At 35.8% G+C, this 24327-nt stretch overlaps 1 protein-coding gene across 1 annotated transcript; it reads right to left on the reverse strand.

The window, feature by feature from the left end:
• Window positions 1–4612: 4612 nt before the first annotated feature.
• On the reverse strand, window positions 4613–8067 carry LOC107809425 (uncharacterized). Its single transcript, XM_016634058.2, has 3 exons — window positions 7312–8067; window positions 5498–5752; window positions 4613–5059 (listed from the first exon to the last, which is right to left on the reverse strand). The coding sequence occupies exons 1-3, from the start codon at window positions 7426–7428 to the stop codon at window positions 5030–5032; spliced, it is 402 nt and encodes a 133-aa protein (XP_016489544.1). The 5' UTR covers window positions 7429–8067; the 3' UTR covers window positions 4613–5029.
• Between the last annotated feature and the right edge of the window lie 16260 nt (window positions 8068–24327).

The raw sequence follows: 24327 nt of genomic DNA on the forward strand, positions 1-24327 counted from the left end.
GGGTTGGTGACAAAGTGCATCAACGGAAGTTGGAGACATGCGCTTCAATAAAATCGGGTGTTGGTGACAAAGTGCATCAACAGTTGGAGACAAATGTTTCAACAAAATTGGGTGTTGGTGACAAAGTGCATCAAGGAAGCATGGAGACATGTGCTTCATCAAAATCGAAAGTTGGAGAGAAGTGTTCCATTATAACTGCACAACAAACAAGTCAGATGTATACAACTTTGAATTACGGGAGAATGTTGGAAAACTAATTCAAAGTTGTAGTAGAAAGCCTTAATTATTGGAATTTGGTTTATTTAATTCATGTCTAACTATGATTTGCAGTTAGAACAAATATAGGAATAGCTTTCCTGTTTCTAGTTGAAATAGATTTCATACTATTATAAATAGAGGTATTGATAACTTATTTTATGGGTTGAGGAAATAAAGAATTGTAGAGAGCTTTCAGAAATTTATAATAAAATATTTTTCCTTCAAGTTTTTTGACAACCAAACACAAAAAATGACTTTAAACTTTTCAGAAAAAGAATTGGCCATGTTTATAACTTCTTCGTGTGAATTAGAATCTTCAAAAACTATATCCATCAAAGGGATCCTGTAAGAACCTGTTTGGAAAGCCATTTTGGAAATGGATTCGGGTGTAATTGGGTGTAACTACACAGTTTGGCATGTTTGTTTGGCCAAGTAATTACTTGGTCAGCATAGAATTGGATGTAATTGGAGGGTGTAATTACACTCTCCAATTCTCAAGGGGGAGGTGAGAATTGGTGGTAATACACTGTGTAATTACAAGGTTGCATTTTAGTTTATTTCCTTTTTGTTTTTATTTTAATTTATTTGCTTTATAACATTTTGTTTCTATTATTGTACATTATTTATCTTTTATTTCTTTATCTTTACTTCTTGTGATTCCACGTAATTACTTATATTTTATTTATTCTATTTTTTGAAACTACACCTCCTAATATTAGAAATAATGAGTCGTTAATAAACTTGCCATATAATGAGTGATATAATTAAAGTGGAATTTCATTGTTGAATGTGGTTATAAATTTATCATGTTTCCTAATCTTAAGTTGCAGTGGAACTCACTATTACTTTAACGACCCGGCCGGTCGTTTTAAGAATTTACACCCCAATCCCCTATTAACTTCTTTCCCCGTGTTTATTTCTGCTATTTTGATTTGCCGGGATGTTCGGTTTTGAGTTTCGGAGAGTTTTGGGACACTTAGTCCCTAAATGAGAGCTTAAGTTTTGGAAATTTGACCGTAGTCGGAACAGTGTGAAGACGGCCTCGAAATAAAATTCTGATGGTTCCGTTAGCTCCGTTGGGTGATTTCTGGCTTAGGGGCATGTTCGGATTGTGTTTTGGAGGTCCGTAGCTAATTTAGGCTTGAAATGCCGAAAGTCGAATTTTGAAGTTTCTAGTTCGATAGTGAGATTTTGATCCGAGAGTCGGAATGGAATTTTGGAAGTTGGAATAGCTCCGTAGTATTGAATGTGACATGTGTGCAAAATTTCAGGTCATTCGGACGAGGTTTGATAAACTTTTTGATCGAAAGCGTAAATTAAGAGTTTTTGGAGTTCTTAGGCTTGAATCCATGGTTAATTCGATGTTTCAATGCTGTTTTAGGTGTTTTGAAAATTGGTATAAGTTTGGATGGTGGTATAGGACTTGTTCGAATTTTTGGTTGAGGTCCCGAGGGCCTCGGGGTGATTTCGGAGGGTTGTCGGAAGAATTGGAAGTGGTTTAAAGCAGCTGAAGCTGCTGATCCTGTCATAACCGCACTTGCGATTGGGTTCCGCAGGTGCGGAGCCGCAGACGCGACAGAGTCATTGCAGAAGCGGAAAAGGGAGATGCCAGCAGGGACCGCAGAAGCAGGAGCTTACCACAGAAGCGGCACCGCATCTGCGTAAGGGTAACCGCAGGTGCGGAAGCTGGGTTTTAAGTGCAATGTCGTAGATGCGACCATGTCCTCACAGAAGCAGTATTGTAGGTGCGGTCCCAGAGCCGCAGAAGCGGATTAACTGGGCAGAACATATAAATAGTTGCCTTCGCGGGGAAGAAGCCTTGGGGAGCATTTTCAAGGGAGATTTTCAGAGGAATTCATTGGGGGTAAGGTCTTTGGTCCCTAAACTCGTTATTGGAGTGATTTTTATCATTATAAGCATGAAAATTTAAGGAACATCCGTGGTAATTTGGGGGTTAGGACTTGATTAATTAGATACCTTTGAGTGATGATTTGAGGGACCATTTGAGGTCCGATTTTGGTACTTTTGGTATAACTGAACTCGTGAGAATTTGAGGATTCTGGAAATGTAAATTTTACCCGATTCTAAGACGTGGGCCCGAGGGGCATTTTGATCATTTTACCTAATTTCGCGTATTAGCTTAGAATTTAATTGTAGAATCAGTTACTTGAAGTGTTATTTACATTATGCAATTGAATATAATAGATTTGGACCATTTGGAGTCGAGTACTCGTGGCAAGAGTGTGGTTTCGGGTTGATTTTGAGCTAGTTCGAGGTAAGTGGCTTGCCTAACCTTGTGTGGGGGACTTTCCCCTTAGGATTTGGTATATTTGATAATTGAAGTGCCTGGTACGTGAGGTGACGAGTGCGTACTTGAGCTAATTATTGAAAATCCGATTTTCTTTAAGTAAATTCAATTGTATTCCTTTTTCCTATTTTATACTACTTGCAATTTAAGCCTGTTGTTAGCTTAGAAAAGCATGTTTAATTGACTTAACTGCTTATTTGCTTAAACTGCTTTAATTGTATTGTGTGAAGCATGTTTGGTTAGAATTACCTATTTTACTTGGTACGAATTTGAGCTTAATTGAGTATTCTTTGTGTTGTTGCTGTGTGTTTTACTTTGGGACTACGGGACGGCATCCCGGGAGATCCCCTTATGATTAAGCTGAGGTGCGGGATACCGAGAGATCCCTAGCACGTATATTGAGGATACCAAGAGATCCTAGAGATACCAATAGATCCCTATCATATGTGGAGGATACCAAGAGATCCCTGGTATATATTGAGGGTACTAAGAGATCCTCGGGATACTGAGAGATCCCCCGTGATTATCCTTGTGAAGAGTGGTATTTCCTTGTGATTGTTTTTATCTCTGTTCCAGTTATTGAATTCCTTATTATCCTGTATTAAATTCTTACTGTTAGCTTTCGACTATTCTGCTTGTCTTATTCTGTCATCCCTTATATTTTATTTAATCTCAGTAGGGCCCGGACCTTCCTCGTCACTACCTGACTGAGGTTAGGCTTGGCACTTACTGAGTACCGTTATGGTATACTCATGCCCTTTCTGTGCATGTTTTTCATGTGCAGATCCAGGTACCTCCACTCAAACTTATCACGCTTGAGACGAGGCGTTCATGGAGACTCTGAGGTATATCTGCCGCGTCCGCAGACCGAAGAGTCCATTTCTACTCTCCCTTTTGTATTAGCCCTTCCGTGATTTGTGCCTTTTTTAGATATTCTGGAGTTAGACGTTTGTAGACTTTCAAAGACTTGTGATCATGAGATTCCGGGCTTTGGGAAATGTATTTAGTTTTCGAGAGTTGATATTGTATATGCCAAGCGGCACTTTAAATTACTATTTATTTCGCTACTTAGGTTTTAAATTATTTCTTCCGCAAATTGGTTTATTTTCCGCATTGTTAGGCTTACCTAGTCGTATAAACTAGGTGCCGTCACGAGGATTCACGGAGGGCGAACCATGGTCGTGACAATTACTATGTTGGAATTTGATATATGTTAAACTATATTTATTTATTTTGAAATTGCGTTATATTCATGGTACCAATTTACTTGTTTTAGTAGTATTGGCTCACATCGCATGTTGTTTATTTTTTAGTTAGAATTGATAGATTAGTTTTGTGAAATATTTGAATAATGTTATGAAATTATATTAATAACTATTAATTTATTTTATCAAAAATGAATTCCATGATGTTCTTACAAAACGTATATTTTTAATTTTTGTAAGTATCTAAACTAAATATTATTATTTTAAAGAATATATATAAATTATTTTTACAATATTAGTTATAAATATATGATTACTAAATTAATGTATATTCACGAAAAAATATACACCTTAAATACCAAATATAATATCATTTATAATTATAAAAATTTATAGGCATATATTTATTATATTAACTTTTAAGTTTTGATAATTACTTAATTTAAAATTTAATCTAACTATGTAATTACACTTGTGCAACCAACAGTAAACATGTAATTACACTGTAATTATACTATGACAAACAAACAAGTCGTCTTAATTACACAACTATATAATTACTACCCTAGTAATTACACCAATTTCAATTACAGGGTGGCTTTCCAAACAGACTCTAAATGATATATAAATTTCCAAACATATACTGTAGGGAATTAATTTATTGCTGGGAAACTTATAATATATTTTTTAAGTGGAAATGAAGATGGAAATTGCACATGACAAAATATTATGTTCAGATTCAAAATATTGATTGACATTTCTGGCAGTTCACTACCCATGTTGGTTCACACAGAAATCCCATTACTGGACTCAATATTGGCAATGGAGCATCATATAGTGAAGATTTCACGGGAAGATTCTTCCTTTTTACATGAAACAACACCAGTATGCCATTGTGGACGACTTTAAAGGAAAATGCATCAGATCACGAGATGACAATAAAGTCAGGTGTTGATCAACTAAGATGTTCTATGCATTACCTCTAACAACTGCGTTCCATGTCAAAACTACATATATAGTGCAATAACATTTCAACATTTTGGGTTCTAATTCAACAATCTACATCTTGTACGTTCCACCACTGCAAAATCCAAATGCCAAAATTGCCTTCACCAGCCGTACATAACTTGTGAAAGATACGTCTATGTCTATCGGTTTCTGCAGATATTTGCAAAAAGAAAGTGAAGGGCCACCGTGCATGGTCAGCTCGAAGAACCATCTAACAAGCAGTAATTCCAGATCAACTTCAAGTTCTCTTCTAACATTTTAAACACCACGTTTTCTTCTGCTGCATTTTTGGTAAAAGAACGTAACTCAAATCAATATTTAAGCAATGAAGTAGCAATTCAGAAAATAAAACAGAGGCACAGCATGAAGCTGTTTGTATTTCTGCGGCACAGGCAAGTTGATACCATACATTAACATGATCCTACTGTAAATATTCTTTGAATAAACAAGATATGGATGGATTCAACCCAACAAGAAGCAAAACCAGATACGAATCAGTGGTAAGTTTGTGTTGCTCCAGCTTTTTGGATGAAATTGTTCCCAATTCGGTGGATAAATCAGTAAAGTGGGAGCAAGGTCAAGGTTTATGCTAAGAATACTATAATACGGTTACGAGTAACCCATTACCAATACTGATGTATCATGCAGAGACATCCAAAAATAGAAAACATAAAATAAAAAGACATACATAATTGCTTGTCAGGAAAGGAGAACCTACCCGCAACTGGGATATGATTCCAGGCATTTTCAGGAAAATCTCCCGAGCAACCTGACCAGTTGAAAATGTGAAATCAAATCGATCTGCATGTCGAAGCTTAAACCTAATCGGCTGATTTCTATATGATTTTGCAATTGTGTGATCAACACGTATAACATCATAATCCTTGCCAAAGGGCCATCTCAAGCCACCCTTAACATCTGGGTCCAAAATGGCAGAACCAACAAGATCTTTAATTCCTTTAATCTCCTCATCCTGAAAAATGCAAAGAAGCATCTAAATCACTGGACTCACAGAAAGAATCATCTTACTATACAGAAAGCATAAGTGGTGTTCTTTCAGTAAAACAGTGCAGGAGTCCTGATGAGAAGATGAAGATGAAAGTGGCGTGCAAATGAAATCAGTAACACATGACAATATGTCAATAAAAAGTAAAAATAATATCATACGTACAAATTACTCTCAAGTCTACAGATTTAGGTGTTCTCTAATCCTTGATATCCTGCTCATCTCATAAAAGAAAACTGTTCTACCACTTAAAGATTGTCCAGTAAATCCACATTTTTCCTGATATTGAGATTAATGTTTTAACGTATTTATAGTAGTCGTTATCCTACTCGTCATGTTGTGTTGTGAACCTTCCTTGACGATAAAATCAAAAACCAAAAATGGGGACAAGGGATTTGAATTGGGACCAGGGCAACGACAAGTTTCTTCTACCTTCCACCCTCTCCCCAATAGACCCCCAACATTGAACAAATCGAATGGAAAAGGGAACAGGGGAGAGGAAGCTAATGAAACATAAAATAAGATAAGAAACAGTAATTGTACAGAATGCAGTAAGATTAGCTGCTAACAGTAGAGATGAAATTTTGATACTGTAAACACCAGAAAGAGAATTAGATATGATGGTTCCAAGAAAATTCTCCAATGGAAAGGCAGATTCATGCAGTTGCCAAAAATCAAATCATGACTAGTTTTTTTGGTGATATGTATAGCTTTTACCACTTGGAAACCTGAAATGCGAGCAGTGATTCCTATTTCCTTAAGAACATACTAAATCACTAAACAATTATTCAACCTGACAAGCGCAATCTAGAGGCTAAGGACCTAGTATTAGACAAGGTGAACTGAAGAAATATCAAGACACCTCATTCAAAATAACTGTGAAACATTCAACCCTCCTCAAAGCCACAAAAAAGGGGGCAAAAAATGTTGCACTGGTGAGTAACTGAATGCTGATGTCTATCTCTAATGCTTAGAAAAATACAAACATAGGCAGAGTTACAACTTAATAAAGGCAAAAGGATTGCAAGGAAACAACAAAACAAATGGAGAACGCACATTGAATAGCATAGATCCACTCTACCAGGAAAAACGGTCTCAATGGAGGAAATAACTTACAGATAAAGCTATATGATGATTTTCTTGGTACAGAGCATTAACCTCAGGTCTAAACTCTTTCCAACACAGCTCATGTCTATGACCATGTGTGCTCAACTCAATCTTATAAAGGAAAAGGTCAATGTCATAATAGTTACAGGAAGATAAACAGCAAGAAGTAAAGCGGGCAAAAATATAGGTAGGTGGTGGCAATTATGTTAATGACGATATTGTTATTCTAAAAATAAGAAGTTAATTGAGCATCTTACGAGAAATTTTAGACATAAAAGGTTGAGACTACTCCACAACACATTTGCACGAAATAGTTGAGTCAGGCAGCAATTTATCAACAAGCTACAAAACATAAGGATAGAGCTAAAAGAACCAATACAGGAGGAGGAAGACATTTGTTAGAAGATTAAAAATCATACCGTTAAATAGTGTAATTCTTTCTCTTGCACATATTCAAGTCCAAGTTTCTCAACTACTAGGTTTTCCATGAATTCCACATACGAAGGAGGAATATTCGTATATAAAGATTTTTTCATTTGTCTGAAAGTAGATTCACCAAATGGGTTACTTTTCAGGGATTCTTGACAAATTGAAGAACTCCTGCATCACAAAGAATTTGAAAAGTATTTAATAGACTCCAAAAACCAATGCTTTAAACACTACACAAAAAAGTGTGTGATACATGAAATATATGAGGCTATTAATAGGTGAAAATGGTACTGATGCTACAAAACATCATAGGATATAAAAATATCAGAATTCAGAAGTTTGAAGGATATAGTTGTCTATGTTCATTCCTCGACCAGATATCTTTCCTTGATGATAGCATCCACAATGTAGAATTTTGGATTGAAACTAACCATGACGTATGCTATAGTTGGTTCCTAAAAGTAAAACCTCCACCCTTCCCCTATGCAAAGTAAAAAGGGAAAATTTTCTCTAATCTTGCAGGACATAAAGATTGCATACTGAGCAAATCTGTCTTCATATAAAAGAAAAAAAACAACGTGGCAACTGATTTAAATTAGAAAATTAATTCCTCTAGATATCGGTAATATAAAGATTTTATTTCCCTTATAAAAGAGTGAATGTAAGGCCTCTAAGACCTATCCATAGGATGAAAGTCGTAAAAATGTGAAGTTAGATGGATGAACCGAGATCTTGTCCGTTCAGAAATGTTCACACATCCAATACAAGATGCTTGTTGCATGTATTGAGAATAAAATGAGAAAACGCCGCCTTAGATGGTTAGTCATATCTTGTTTAGACCTCCATATAGAAATTACGAAAAAGGGTTAAAAATGCATCTAAACCATTGGAAAAGGTTTAAAAATGCCCTTCATCCACCTATTGGGCTAAAAATGCCCTCTCATCCACCTTTTTGGTTCACTTATGCCCTTTGACTGTTAGGTCAATACTGAATTAAAAATAATTATTATTTAAATTCCACATGACAACTTCTTATTGGTCAAAATTAAAACATCTAACCTATTAGAAAGACTAACACATATCTAACCATTTTTCGGACCAACCCGTCCCAAACATTGACCCGACCTGAATAAAAAGTTCAACTAAAAAACAGACGTGCCACTTCCATCTAACTCGGGGTTATCTATACCCCTACTGTCATACTTTGGAACAAAAATACTCCTATTTTGGATAGAGTACCACGTGGCAGCACCAGATTAAAACGACCCATTTTTTTTACCCGAACCGTTTTAAAAAAAAACCCACAACCCGATCCCTATTTTTATTTTTTCAGTTTTTAAAAAACGAAAATATTTTTTTCAGTTTTTACAAAAAAAAAATGCTTTAAAAAAACTGAAAAAATAAAAAATAAAATATTTTTCAAAAACGAAATATTTTGTTCAAACTTTTTACAGTTAATAAAAAACGAAAATATTTTGTTAAAAACAAAAAAAATCTGTTTTTACCATATTTTCAGTTTTTACAAAAACAAAATGCTTTAAAAATTAAAAAATGAAAAAAATATTTTTTATAAAAACTGAAAAAAATAAAAGAAGACTTTACTAAATTAGTGGACTACTGGTGCATTAGTTTAAAAAAACGAAAATATTTTGCAAAATATGTTTTTTAAGTTTTACAAAAAGAATAATAATTATTTTTAATTCAGCACTGACCTAACGGTCATAGGGCATAAGTGAACCAAAAAAAGTGGATGGAGGGGTATTTTTAGCCCAATAGGTGAATGAAGGATATTTTTAAACCTTTTCCAATAGTAACAGGTGAACAGCCCTAACTCCTAAGTGAAAGAGGCGGAAAAGAAGATTTAGGGTAGGAAATAGGAATAGTATTTAGGGTAGTATAGTACTATTAGTATAAGTATACTAACTTAACCGGGTTAAGTTATTTAACCCTAAAATTTTAGGGTAGTATAGTATTTAACTATTTATATATAGGCCCATATAATTTCGGATTTCGGATCGGATCGGATTAAAATTCATGCCAATCCGAATCCAATCCGAAAATCCGAAATTTTATAAAACATAATCCGTATCCAATCCGAAAATCCGAAATCCGAAATCCGAAAATCCGAAATAGAGTATGTCGGATCGGATTTCGGATATCCGATCCAAATGCACAGCCCTAGTAACAGACGTGCCACTTCCATCTAACTCAGGGTTATTTATACCCCTACTGTCATACTTTGGAACAAAAATACTCCTATTTTGGATGGAGTGCCACGTGGCAGCACCAGATTAAAATACTCCTATTTTGGATAGAGTACCACGTGGCAGCACCAGATTAAAACGACCCATTTTTTTTACCCGAACCGTTTTAAAAAAAAACCCACAACCCGATCCCTATTTTTATTTTTTCAGTTTTTAAAAAACGAAAATATTTTTTTCAGTTTTTACAAAAAAAAAAATGCTTTAAAAAAACTGAAAAATAAAATATTTTTCAAAAACGAAATATTTTGTTCAAACTTTTTTCAGTTTTTTTAAAACGAAAATATTTTGTTAAGAACAAAAAAATCTGTTTTTACCATTTTTTCAGTTTTTACAAAAACAAAATGCTTTAAAAACTAAAAAAATGAAAAGAAAAAAAAGATTTTGTAAAAACTGAAAAAAAAATAAAAGAAGACTGTACTAAATTAGTGGACTACTGGTGCATTAGTTTAAAAAAATGAAAATATTTTGCAAAATATTTTTTTTTAAGTTTTACAAAAAGAATAATAATTATTTTTAATTCAGCATTGACCTAACGGTCATGGGGCATAAGTGAACCAAAAAAGTGGATGGAGGGATATTTTTAGCCTAATAAGTGGATGGAAGATATTTTTAAACCTTTTCCAATAGTTTAGGGGTATTTTTAACCCCTTTTCGTAAAAATTATAATGATTAAAGGTACTATATCAAGACGAGGTAAATCTAAAATCACATGGAAAAAAAACTATAACCTCTTGGAATCAAAGTGGACTTAGACACAGAGTGTAATGCAAGTAAGGAACTAAAAAAGCAGTACTAACCATGTAGGATGAAGGACTAGTTGTTATTGTTATAATTACATTAGGCTTGGTGTTCGCCAAAAGTCTTTTTTGCCAAGACTTGTATGAACATAGAGACTCTCTAGTTTAGAGAACTCCTAAGGTGCCGGACAAGAAAAGATTTTGTAATATTAGAAGAAAATGAACCCAACGAGAGCAGAATTAATGTATCCAGAGGACTCATATAACCAACTCCAACTAGTTTAGGAATGAGATCAAATTGATTGATTAATTGTTTTCTTAAAGTAATTATACAACTAGGAGACATGATCTTTAAACAACAATGGCGAAGACTGTATGTTAGAGTATGAAGGCGATGGTACTTCTCTAATCACAATAAAGAATCAAAAGAATCAAGCCAACATACAATTCTCCTTTTGATAAATATATTTATGCAGATTAGTCTAATTCAGATGCCAAAATTCCACCGTGGAATCTCTGCTCTACTCTTTCGTGCCATTCTCTTATCCCAGTTTAAATGATAACACCATTTGTCCATTCAATGTTATAGTCATGTTTGTGATCTTTTAATGTATTAGTTTTGTGGGATTACAATTTACAAGGAGTTGAAAACATATTTAAGTAATAAAAAGTACACTCTATGGTAAGAAAAGCATATAGGTTAAAGTCTCACCACACTATTTGTTAAAAAAACTCACATGCTTTTCGCAAGAAAAAGAGTTGAGCAGCATGTGAGGGGCATATTGAAAGCATAACTAAATAACTAAAAGTATGATTTCTCAAACAATTTTTTAAACTTTTAGATGATAGGGTCACACGATTCAACACAAGCCAAACAAATTGATAAACGAGACAACTTCTAATAAGTTTGTTGGAAGAAAATACATCATTGATGTCTTCGATATACAGCCTAACTTGCCTAATGACAAACATAGAGAAGAGATTACCAATTAATAAAAACTTTGTTCCTTCGTCATCTGTCGACAATATAGCACATCAACTAATGATTTATTAGCTTAAACTCTACATCATTTTTTTAAAAAATTTTACACAGTCACGCATTTTCCAGACGGGAACATTCGATAGTGTCAGTGAGCCAAAAACATTGAACCATGCGTTATCCCAATTTCACATAATTTCTGTATCCTTTAATTCCCCTATATATAGGAATTATTTAAACACTTCTCTACTTTCATCATCGAACTTTTTATTATTCGTGAGCCAAAAGGGGGTGAATATATGGGGTAATTGACTAGGAGAAACAGCCACTCAATTTTTAGGAGAAACTCTTAATAAATATTGAATTAAACGGGCACATGATGATGTCTTTAAGAGGAAACTAGTAACACGACGATAAAGCATAGCATGTGAAATGAAGAATACTAACCCATAAAAGTATATATTTTTCCAAAAGGAGCTACTAAATCTGGCTTTACTTTTGTCATATCATCAGCTTCTTCCATTTCGCACTTCACACGTTGAAAAGACAAAATTAAGTCTTGCTTCACATTTTCCTCCACCAAACTCCATGCTTTATCTTCAAACTCAGTCGTACTTTGATTGCAACCTGAAAAAGTGTACATATTACTTAGTAAAGAGTACTGAATTAAGATCTCAAAAATAAAAACCAAAATCGATATACACCACTTCTTGATTTAAAGGTTGATATAGTGACCTAGAAAACCCAGCAGAAAACAAAAAGGTTGCCACCATATCACAAAATTTGTACTAACGAGTGGTGCCAGATATTCTAACCGATAAAAGCATCCATCCCATTCGTATCGTGCACCCGTAAGTCTTTCCTTAGATAAAATAAAAAGATTTTGGGGTTAGGGGGAGGAACTTTTGAATAATTGTAGTATCAAGTACGTAATAAACAAGTGAGAAGTTCATATCCAACCATGTACCATGCATAGTTATATCACTGTTTCTCTGGCACAAATTAAATTAATTAAATGGTATTTGAGGTTGCAGAATTGTATATTAGGAAAACCAAAATTCATTTAAATAGGAATTGTACGTCACGGACTCACACTCACGTCCAAAATGTTGCGCATATAGTACCCACTAAAGCTACAATAGTTAACACATAACGAAGCACATTTAAGTAGATAGTAGTACCTTCGATTAGAACCAAAGAGTGAGGATTTGTGCCTGATTTCCGCTCCAAGCTCCGCCGGAACAGGTTGGAGAGACGAAAACTGAGAATTATCAGCTAATCCAACGGTGAACCATTTCGAAACTGCATCATTAGCGTAAACGATATTTTTCCCGCCCAAATATTTTTGCTTTCTCTTTTGTTCCCCAAACGACTTGATATATATTCAGGTTTTTTCTTAAAGAAGGTACCAAAGATTCCGGCGCCGGAGTTGGCTTCGGCGACGGCGACGGCGAACCCTTTGTTTGTCTCTTGTGCGGTGGAATGTAAGCCATGGCTCACCATGATCACTTGCTACTGACTGCTCTGTGCACTTAATTTTATGTTACTCTCTTTGTTTGTGTGATGGAACTATACAATAATGTGAAAGTTGTAGAATATAGATCGTCAAAGATAACTTGAACGGACGCATTAATAATATCTTAGATTCCTAAAATGAGCATTCCCATTCCTTTCTATCACACCAACAGTTCTAGAGTGGTTCCTCCAACTAGGTGTATTAAATTTCATTTAAAAAACTAAAATGTTACGTAATTTAGGGTGTGTTTGGTATCCTATTTTTCACTATTTGGTTGCATCAAATAGTTTGAAAAATATTTTCATAGATATCACATTTTCCTGAAATTAGAGGAAAATGACTTCTCTAGAAAAAGTTATGACTTCGGAGATTTATGTGTTTGGAAATTTGCGGGTTTAGAAATTATAGAGTTTACGAGTTCGAAAGTTTGCGGGTTCAAAAGATTAGCGGTTCAAAAATTTATGAAATTTGTGGGTTCGGAAGGTTGTTGGTTCAAAAGTTTATAGCAAAAAGTTTATTGTATCTAATAAATTATTCATGAAAATACTCTTGAGAAGTTATTTTCCTTAATTTGCATACCAAACATCGGAGATTACTACTTGTAATATTTTCCACGATAAACATTTTTCATTATACCAAACACACCATTAATGGAAAAAAATATCTAACCATTAATTCTAAGTCACCAATTTTTTATAAGGAAACTACAGCTATATCCATTTATAAGTAGCTTATTATAGAAATTGGTAATTCATAAAATATTACCAATTAGCTATTTATAGTAAAAAAAACATGTCAAATTGTTGCTTTCTTTGGAGTTAGTGTTATTAATTAGATTAGATTGGGTATATCTTAAGGTGCTTGAATCTCAATTTTGGAATGATTTGGTGGAGTTTTAAGGTGGTTTAAATTGAAAATTCGAAATAGAAGATGAACATGAAATAAAAATATGTGTATCATATTTGTATCAAATGTGTATTATATGTATATCTATATATATACCTGTCTGTGAGATATATGTGTGATACATGTTTGATACATGTGTCGCCGAAAAAATTTGGAAGTCGATTTTAAGTACGAATTTAGATACCAAATCAGTCCAAATCACCTCCAATCTTTCTCAAATTTTGTATATTGACTCGTCTATATGTTTTCAATAAATTTCAACCATACCCATTGAGAAAGATACTTTTTTGCTTAGATTTTTTGAATCTTGAATATATATTTTTTTTGTATTGATCACCTTTTTTGCTACCTCATTCATGAAATTTTCTTTCCGTCTTGCATCTAATGTTGTTAATCACGCTTAAAAATATGGAAGAAGATCTTTGCGTGTGTTTCTTGGAAAAGAACATTATTTATTTAGGGTTTCTTCAATTTTTATATGTGCTTGGCTAGTTTTGGTAAATTTATGATTAATAGCTAGAGAATGATAAGTTGGGACTTATTTGGAATATTTTATAAGCTTCCCATTTTTATATGGTCTCTGCCACCACCACACGGCAGGAAATTAATTTTTTTTCAAAAAAAGAGTCACCAAATTTTATAGTGTAGGAAAAAAAATACTCCTGTAGTGTCCCACTGGAATATTAAGAAGGTCATACTAGTCCGACAGTTCAAGTTGCTTTTGACTATTAGGATCTCAATTGGCCTCCGATAATGTAAGATTAAACTACCGAACTATGGGTGACTCACTTTAATGACCATAAGGGTTCCTAAAAGTTATTATAAGAATGTCCGAGTCCCGAATCTTCAGCTGGTGATGCCCAGACCTTATATCAATCTTGGAGAACACCCTCGCTCCCTGAAGCTGGTTAAATAGATCATCAATACAAGGGAAATGATACTTGTTCTTGATTGTGACTTTGTTCAACTGCATGTAATCAATGCACATTCTCATAATGCCATTTTATTCTTCACAAATAGAACTGGTGCACCCCAAGGTGACACGTTAGGCCGAATAAACCCCTTATCAAGGAGTTCCTGAAGCTGCTCCTTCAATTCTTTCAACTCCGTCGGTGCCATACGATACGGTGGATAAGTTTCCGGCATCAAATCAATACAAAGTCAATATCCTTGTCCGGTGGCATGCCCGGCAGGTCTGCATGAAACACATCTGGAAAATCTCGCACCAACGGAACAGAATCAATAGTAGGGGTCTCTGCACTGACATCCCTCAAAAAGGCCAAATAAGAAAGACAACTCTTCCCAACCATTCGGTGGGCCTTCAAGTACGAGATCACTCTACTGGGAACATAGTCTAAAGAACCTCGCCACTCAATCTGTGACTACCCCCGCATCGTCAACGTCACAGTCTTAGCGTGACAGTCCAGAATAGCATGACATGGAGACAACCAATCCATACCCAACATCACATTAAGATCAACCATAATAAGCAGCCACAGATCAACTCTAGTCTATAATCCCCCGATAGTCACTACACACTACCGGTATATGTGGTCCATAACAATAGTATTACCCACCATCGTAGATACACGAATAGATGAAACTAGATACTCACGGTACATGTCCAGATAATGAGAAAAATATGACAAAACATATGAATAGGTGGAACCGGGGTCAAATGATACAAAAGCATCTCGATGACATACTAAGATAATACCTGTGATCACTGTGTCTGAAGCAATGACATCTAGTCTAGCAGGGAGTGTATAGAAATAGGCCTGGCCTCCAACTGATCGGCCTCCCCCTCTAGGGCGACCTCTAGGTAACTGGGCCCTACCCCGAGCAGGTTGAGCGAGTGATGTAGCTGTTGGTGCTAGTGCCATTGATCGAGAACTCTGCTGCGGAGTCCCGCTCAACAACCTAGGGCAATCACTCTTGATATTACCAAGATCCCCGCACTCAAAACAACCCCTTCTCTGACGGAACTGCTGCTCATAATACCTCAAGGAACTACCCGTAGAAACCTGAGCGGATGAGGAATGGTGAGAACTCTATGCTGGTAGTGCACTGAATGAAGGAAATGTAAGAATTGTGGCTGACTGATGCATCACGATGAGCTGGATGAGCATGCCTATAGGGATGACCCCTGCCGTGGTGAAATTGACCTCCAGAAGAAACACCACCAAAACTACCTGACCCACAAGGCCTCTTAACCTCCCTCTCAACCCGCTCCTGGCGGTGGACAAACTCTATCTCCTGAGCAATGTCAACAACCTCCTCAAAAGTAGCACCAGACACCCTCTCTCTAGTCATAAGCACCTGCAGCTGAAATGTGGATCCATCAACGAACCTCTTGATCCTCTCGCTGTCTGTGGGAACCAGCCAAATAGCATGATGGGCTAACTTAGAAAATCTCATCTCGTACTTCGTCATAGTCATATCATCCTGACGCAACTGCTCGAACTGTCTGTGTAGCTCCTCTTTGTGAGACTACGGCACATACTTCTCTAAGAATAGAATGGAGAACTCCTGCCATATAAGTGGCGCTGCCCCAAACGGCTTACGCCTCTCATAAGCCTCCTACCAAGTGAAGGCAGCTCAAGTCAACTGAAAAGTAGTGAACGAGACCCCACTAATCTCTAGAATACCTGTTGTACGGAGGATCCTCTGACATTTGTCTAAGAAACCCTGGGCATCCTATCCCTCTACACCGTTGAAAGAAAGAGGCTGGAGCCTCCCAAACCTCTCCAATCTATGCTGCTCATCATCAGGCATGACAAGAACCACATAGTCCTGAGCAGCTACAACCGGCTAGGCTGGTGGTGCCCCCAGTGTCTGGAGTCCCTGCATCACCTGCTCTGGTGTACAGGCACGCGGGAGTCTGAGCACCTCCCCCGGCCAAAAAATTGATTGTTCCGTCCGGAATAGAGACTGCTTGAGCAAGACTGGTGCACACGATCAAAATATGAGCTAAAGCCTCCTGAAGGCCTAGAATAACAATAGGCATAGCTGGTGCCTGAACTGATCTCGTCGGCGTTTCCACAACTGGGACCTGATTCTGAACTAGGGCAACTGGTAGAACTGCAGGTGTCTCCGCCCTAGCTGTTGTGCGAGCTGCACCTCCGCCCCTACTATGCCTTTGTCGCGACCTCGGCCTCTCGTTGCCCCGACTGGTGGTGCTAGTGGTTGTTCATCCTTCCTAGTAGCACATGTGCTCACCATCTATGAGAGAATAGAATAACAGAGGTTTAGTTACTAGAATCAACAGATTCGCACGATAAGAATTCAAGAAGAAGTTTCCTAAGGGTTCTACAGCCTCTCGAAGATAAGTACAAACGTTTTTGTACCGATCCGCAAGACTCTACTAAACCTGCTCATGTTTCGTGAGACCTGGGTAACCTAGGCTATGATACCAACTTATCACGACCCAAAACTCTAACCTATCATGATGGCGCTTATCGATGGTACTAGGCAAGCCGATTTTCAAAATACTTCGATATTTCATAAAAGATAAACTAAAAGCTTTTTCATAATAGAGTTTTCATAAAAATAGTAGTTAAACTCAAAATATAATGCAGAAAGATAGCCCCAAACATCAGGCTGTCACCAAGTCATGAGCATCTAGACAATCGGTCTGAGAAAATAGTGTCTACAAAAGTCTATGTCTAAATGTCAATACAGGAAAGAAAGATAGAAAAGAAGGAGAACATGGACTGCGAACGCTGGCAGCTACCTCGTATATCTCCGGTACTCGACCACGCACGAGCTCAAGTACAATTCAATTAAGAAATTTTAGTAAAGAATAGACATGCTTTCAAATCTGGCAGTTTAAGTCAAGTCAGTTTTATGCAGTTTCAGTTCAAGTAGACCGGATATAAAATCTTCCAAGAATTTCACAACAATGACAGATATCAACTAAGTACATCAACAAATGAAAACAAGCATAGACTCTCAGGGAAAAGTCACTCAACTCATCTCAACAGCTCAATCACTCGGCTCTCAGCCTCAATACACTCCCGAGGGGCTCCTACAGCCCAAACGCTATAATCCGTACGGACAACTCACGTGCTACATGAACAACTCATGTGCTATAATATCATATCAAGATCTGCACTTATAACCCACGTACTACAGTATAAATATATGGATCCACACGGACAACTCACGTGCTATGGTATCAAAATCTCACCATCAGGCCCTCGGTCTCACTCAGTCATCAACCTCCCTAGTCTCTCGGGCTCTGAGAAATCATGTAAATCAGCCCAAATAGTGATAATAACATGTATCAACAATGAATAAGAAGAGATGGAGGTATGGTACGCAAGTAAAATCAAGACTGAGTACAAGACAGCAAATAACAACTAATTCAACAATTACACGACCTCAACGAGTCCCAACAGTGATATCACATGTCCTAAGAATGATTTCTAACATGAATTTCAGTCAAATCTCCAATAAACAGAAGGAACATGTAGTTAACAGTAAGCTATTCAACATTACGGTCTCACGGGAAAGACCAAATCACAATCTCTTCGGTGCACGCCCATATGCCCATCACCTAGCATGTGCGTCACCTCCAAAATAATCACATGACACAAAATTCGGGGTTTCATACCCTCAGGATCAGATTTACAAATGTTACTTACCTCAATCCGAGCGAAACTCTACTCCAAAATGCCCTTGCCTTACGAGTCGGCCTCTGAATGTCCTGAATCTAGCCACAAGCAGTACAATACAATTAATATGGGCTAAAGGGATCAATTCCACAAGAAAGCTACTAAATTAGACCCAAAAATCCGAAATTGGCTCAACCCGGCCTTGGGCCCACATCTCAAAATTCGACAAAAGTGACAAAATCCGAAAGCCCATTCACTCACGAGTCTAACCATACCAATTTTGCTCAAATCTGATAACAAAATCCCATTCAAAACCTCAAAATCCTAACTCAAGAGTTCTTCCTCTTTTTCCGCAATTCTCCACCCAAAATCACAAATTAAATGGTGGAATTAAAGACATAATCATGGAATTTGACCAAAATTAGAAAGGAATCACTTACCCCAAACACCCACGTAAGAATCTCTCCAAAAATCGCCTTCTATCGAGCTCCCAATTCAATTTTGTGATATGAACTTAAAACCCTCGTTTTTGAACTTTTATTCTGCCTAGGTACACCTCCTTCGCAAACGCAGAAGCACATTCACGTTCGCGAAGCACAAATTGCCTATGACCAAAATCCTTTCTACCGAACGTGATCAACCACTCGCGAATGCGAACCTTTACTGACCCCTCTCATCGCGAACGCGACCGCACCTCCACGAATGCGTAGGACCAAATGAATGGGGTCCCCAATTGCCTCTTCTCTTCTTCGCGAACACGTTACCCCATCTCGCGTTCGCGATGCACTCTACTCCCAAACCTTCACGAATGCATCCTCTTCTTCGCGAATGCGAAGAACAAATCCTCCTCAACCTCCAGGTACACTTCGTGAACGCGAGACCTACGTCGCGAACGCATAAGAGGAAACTAGCAACAACAAAAACCAACAAATATCAGCTATCTCTCAAAGGCCAAAAATGATTCGTTAACCACCCGAAACTCACCCAAGGCCCTCGGGACCTCAACCAAACATACCAACAAGTCCCAAATTACCCTACGAACTTAGTCGAATCCTCAAATCACTTACAACAACATAAAAAATACGAATTACACGCGGATTAAAGCCTAATGAACTTTGAAATTTCCAAATTCTACAAACGACGTCAAAACCTATCAAATCACGTCCGATTGACCATAAATTTTGCACACAAGTCATAAATGATACCACGAACCTACTCCAACTTTCAGAAATCCAATCCGACCCCGATATCAAAAAGTACACTCCTGGTCAAACTTTTTCAAAATTCAAACTTTCGACATTTCAAGCCTAATTCTACTACGGACCTCCAAAATACAATCTGGATGTGCTCCTAAGCAAAATCACCTAATGGAGCTAACGAAACTATCAAAATTCAAATACGAGGTCGTTTACACATAAGTCAATATCCGATTAAAATTTTCAACTTAAGCTTTCAAATGAGAGACTAAGTGTCTCAATTTATTCTGAAATCAATCTGGACCCGAACCAACTAACCCGGTAAGTAATAATACAGTTGTAGAACATAAAAGAAGCAGAAATGGGAGGAACGGGGCTACAACTCTCAAAACGAATGGCCGGGTCATTATATTTGGGGATTTTGTCAAGGTTTGGAAAAATGAAAATTTGGGATTTGAGAGTCGAATTAGACTCGGATTTGGAAACAAAACACATATATGGACTCGTGGGGCTTTGAGTCGTCAAGACCTACCCTTGGATCCTGATTTTGACCGGACAAGCCCAGGGTTGACTTTTGTTGACTTTTTAAAAATTGTATAAAGATCATAGCTTTATTAATTGAAATTATTTTCTCTTGCATTGTGTGATGTATTCAAGTTGTCTTTGGCTAGATTGAGCCGAGCGGAGGTGAATTTATAAAGGAAAAGCTAAATTGAGTACTGAGTTGTCCGTATTGAGATAAGTATCTTGCCTAACTTTGTGTGAGGGAAACTACCTCTTAGGATTGGAGATAATTGTGTTATTGTGTTATGTGAAAGTCGTGTATGCGAGGTGATGAGTGGGTACACGGCTTATATATGGTAATTGACCGGTTTCGAATGTCTATACACTTTGCATGTCTTTAATTTAGTTGACATAAAATGTGATATCCTTCATTGTGAATCTACTCTTATATGCTTTAATCGACGTTGTTGACACTTGTTCTTCCTCTCACATGATACTTTGCATTCATATACTTTAGTTGAAGATGGTGCCTTCCTTATTGTCTTATGACCCCTTAATTATTTAGTTGCTTCCATGAATATGTGCTTATCTACTACATGACCTAATTGTTAGGATTGCATACTTAGTTATCACGTGCCTTACCTATCCTGATATTTTTGTAAAGTTTGTTGTGTTCCTTTGAAGTTTACATGGTTCTTTTGTTGTCGTGTACTGATACCCTTGATTGTAGAAATTTTTATAAATTGAGTTATTGAATTGTTGTTGTTGATTTAAATTATTATACGAGGGATCGGGTTACAAGCAGCAACATGTAAAATAAGGGAGAATTAATATGGTGAAATAAGAGAGAATATTTATATTGTGATATTGATATTGTACGGGAGATCGGGTTGCACACCGCAACAAGTGAAATAAGGGTGGATTGATATGGTGAAATAAAGGTGAATTATGATATTAACTATAATTATATGGTGGGATCGGGTTGCGCGCCGCAAAATATATTTATTTATTATTATTAATAATTACCTGGTGGAATAAGGGTGGATAGTATTATACTATGGGATCTGGTTGTGCGCCGCAACAGTTTATGTGTTTGTATTCCTTGTTGTATTGTGTTGGCTTCGACTCTTTCGTACGAGACTTTGAGGATTGGTATTTCTGGTTTTTACTGGTTTTCGAGGATTGAGTTGTTTCATTAGTTTACCGTTTTGCCGTCTTTTCCTGTTTTCCTTTCCTATTACTATTATTTTGGTGAATTGGTTTTCAAGATGAATTTGCTACGTTGAGTCATTATCTCATACCTTGTTAAGATGTTAGGAACACAATGACTTTAAATAAATTGATTAATAACATGCTTACTATATGTGACTCTTAATTTTAAACTCGTCGTTTCATTCAATACCTTATTATTTTTAATAGACGTCATAGTTCACTTTAATTGATTTCTCAACTTAATCTCCTTACCATGTTTGATATTTTTACTTTGCTTAAAAAGAAATTGTTATTATGTTTTACTTTAATAAATTTTATATTAAATTCAGTAGCTTATTTGATGCTTTATTTTATTTGAAAATGTTATTTTCTTCACCCAAATAATTTCTAAAATAAACTCATTTTTCTCATTGATTTACTACATGGTTCAAAAACTGTAATTTTACTTTACAATATATAAATAAATCTCTTGAACATCCTAATTAGCATTGACATGGATACTATGTACCGGTAGCACGAGGATTCTGTCGTGCGAAGTGATATGAAAAATATGGGCACAAGGTGCCATGTGTGTTAAAGGCTTGGAAGTTGTGATTTATAATATGAGCTTACGAGAAGTGGGATTATTGAAATTCGTGTATTGGGAATGATTTGATTTATTAAGTTGACATCATTTTCCCTACTTGAACATATTTATACTTTATTCGTACCCCGACTATGTTGTTGCTAAACATCTGGTTATTTCTCGTTGCTATTCGTGTTCCCCTTACCTTTACTATTGTTTGTAATATGAATTCTTTTTGCTATTGACATTACATTGATATTCCTTCCTTGTTAGCATTATGTCATATCCTGCACAGGTTTACATGTTCGGTAGGTGTCTTGACCTGACCCCATCACTACTCTACCGATGTTAGGCTTGATGCTTACTGGGCACCGTTGTGGTGTACTCATGTTATGCTTTTGCACATTTTTATGCAGAACCAGGTACCTCGGATCAAGTTGGTTTTGAGACTCATACTTGTGCGGCTAGAGACTTCAAGGTACACCTGTTGGATGTTTGCAGACTCCGAAGTCACCTTCTGTTGTATTTATTTCTATTATTTCCTATTATTCCAAAATAGTGATGTATTCATTATATATAGTTACTACTAGAAAGGCTTATGACTGTACTACTGGTTTTGGGATATTGTATCATGTTGAGACTATTGGTTTATTTAGAAATTTCTAGTTCATGTTTAATAATTGTTTAGTAGAAACTGTTATCATTTTGGTACATGTTAGGCTTACCTAGATTTATAGATTAGGTGTCATCATGACTCCTTTAGATGAATTTTGGGTCGTGACACTTTAAATATGATAGATATTATTTTAGATTATCTGTTATCGAATTAAGATACAATAGCGTTAGGATATATGTACTACTCATAGTTCCTTCATTTCAGTTTATATAAACTTTTTCGCTTTTGGATATTTAGACTATGTAAACTTTTTCTAATGTAATTTTCATCACATTGACATGAGAACAACCACAACTTATAATATTTTGCATATAGTTTTTGAATATTTGAATTTTAACTTAAAAATATTGAGTTAATCTAATATAAAGATTAGTCGAATTGACTCTATAAAAACAAAAAGGTTCATATAAATTACAATAGCGGGAGCATTAATTATGTGATTTATATATAATCTTTTGTTATTATGGAACAATTGATTTTTCAATCTAATAAAGGATTGAATTAAATATATCATTATTTACTCTATCACGGATGCCGTCTTACTTATATATAAGATGATTTAATGTATAAAATATACTATATACGAAAAAGTAAATGGTGAAGGGGGGCACTTCACCGTTATGATTGTAGCACAAAATTAAATATAATTTGCCTCGATTAAGCGAATGACCTTATTCCAACTTCTTTTGCTAGTACATCGTGGATGATTGGAATGGACCAAGTAGAGATAAGTATTTTTTATATTAATTATATAAAACAAATTATCTTGTCATTCAACATACTTATATTCTTACTCTGGATATAATTATTATGAATTCTGTGTATTGTTTATGGTTTTGCTATATTATGGGAGAAGTTCATTATGGATTAATAATCCCGATAAGTTGGATGATAGCAATATGCATTTTTGAAATAATAATTTGTTGAAAGAATTGATGTCTCTGTTTAGAGATTGATGATTCCTTTTTAGTAAAACTTATAAGTTCCATTGTGCCAAACCAGTAAATTTTGTATATCACCACATGAAATAAGTTAATCAAACATTGAAGGAACTTAAATAGTTAATTAATTAAAATATCAATAATTTAATCTAATTGATTGATATCTATAATCTTAAAGTGGGAGTTAAATAAGTACTTATTTAATGATTGATCTCAACATTTACAAAGGAGTCCACTTACAATTTTTTAGGTTCAAACAATAATAAGAAATAACAGAAGATGCAAATCACAAAATAGCATATACATCAAAGGGTCGTTCAGGACGTTGTATAAGAGAAATAATCCTAATATAAATTTTGTATTAAGCTATACAAAGTTTAGTTGTTATTTTCAAGTATAGGATAACTAATCCATATATTATTTTATATGCCAATTTCAGCATAATTTTGTACCAAGTTCATCAATGAAATAACAATCAATACATGGATAACGATTTCAAAATGACAAAACTACTCTTTTCAATCTGAAAATATCTAGAAATAAATTCGATTTATGTGTACAATTCAAACTGCGAGAGATTCACATGATTCTATTATATTGGCCAGAGCCATCAATATGGGATTGGCCCGTAGGGCCATCCTAGCCCAGCCCGTAATTTAGTAGGGTTGGGCTAGAATATTTAAAGCCCATTTGAAAATGAGGCTTTGAAGCCTGACCCGAATAAGTTCGTGGCCCGTGAGGCTTGACTGAAACTGGGCTAGACCGACCCGCAGGCCTAAGAAAAATGTTTATTTAAAATATAAAAAGTATACTGCCTCTAGCGATTTAAAGTCAAAATTGGATCTTTACTTAGAGGAATCAAAGCTTGATCTTGAGAGGTTTCAAGAGATGGAT

Source organism: Nicotiana tabacum, chromosome 11 (assembly GCF_000715075.1).
Source record: "Nicotiana tabacum cultivar K326 chromosome 11, ASM71507v2, whole genome shotgun sequence".
In the NCBI taxonomy this organism is placed as follows: Eukaryota; Viridiplantae; Streptophyta; class Magnoliopsida; order Solanales; family Solanaceae; genus Nicotiana; species Nicotiana tabacum.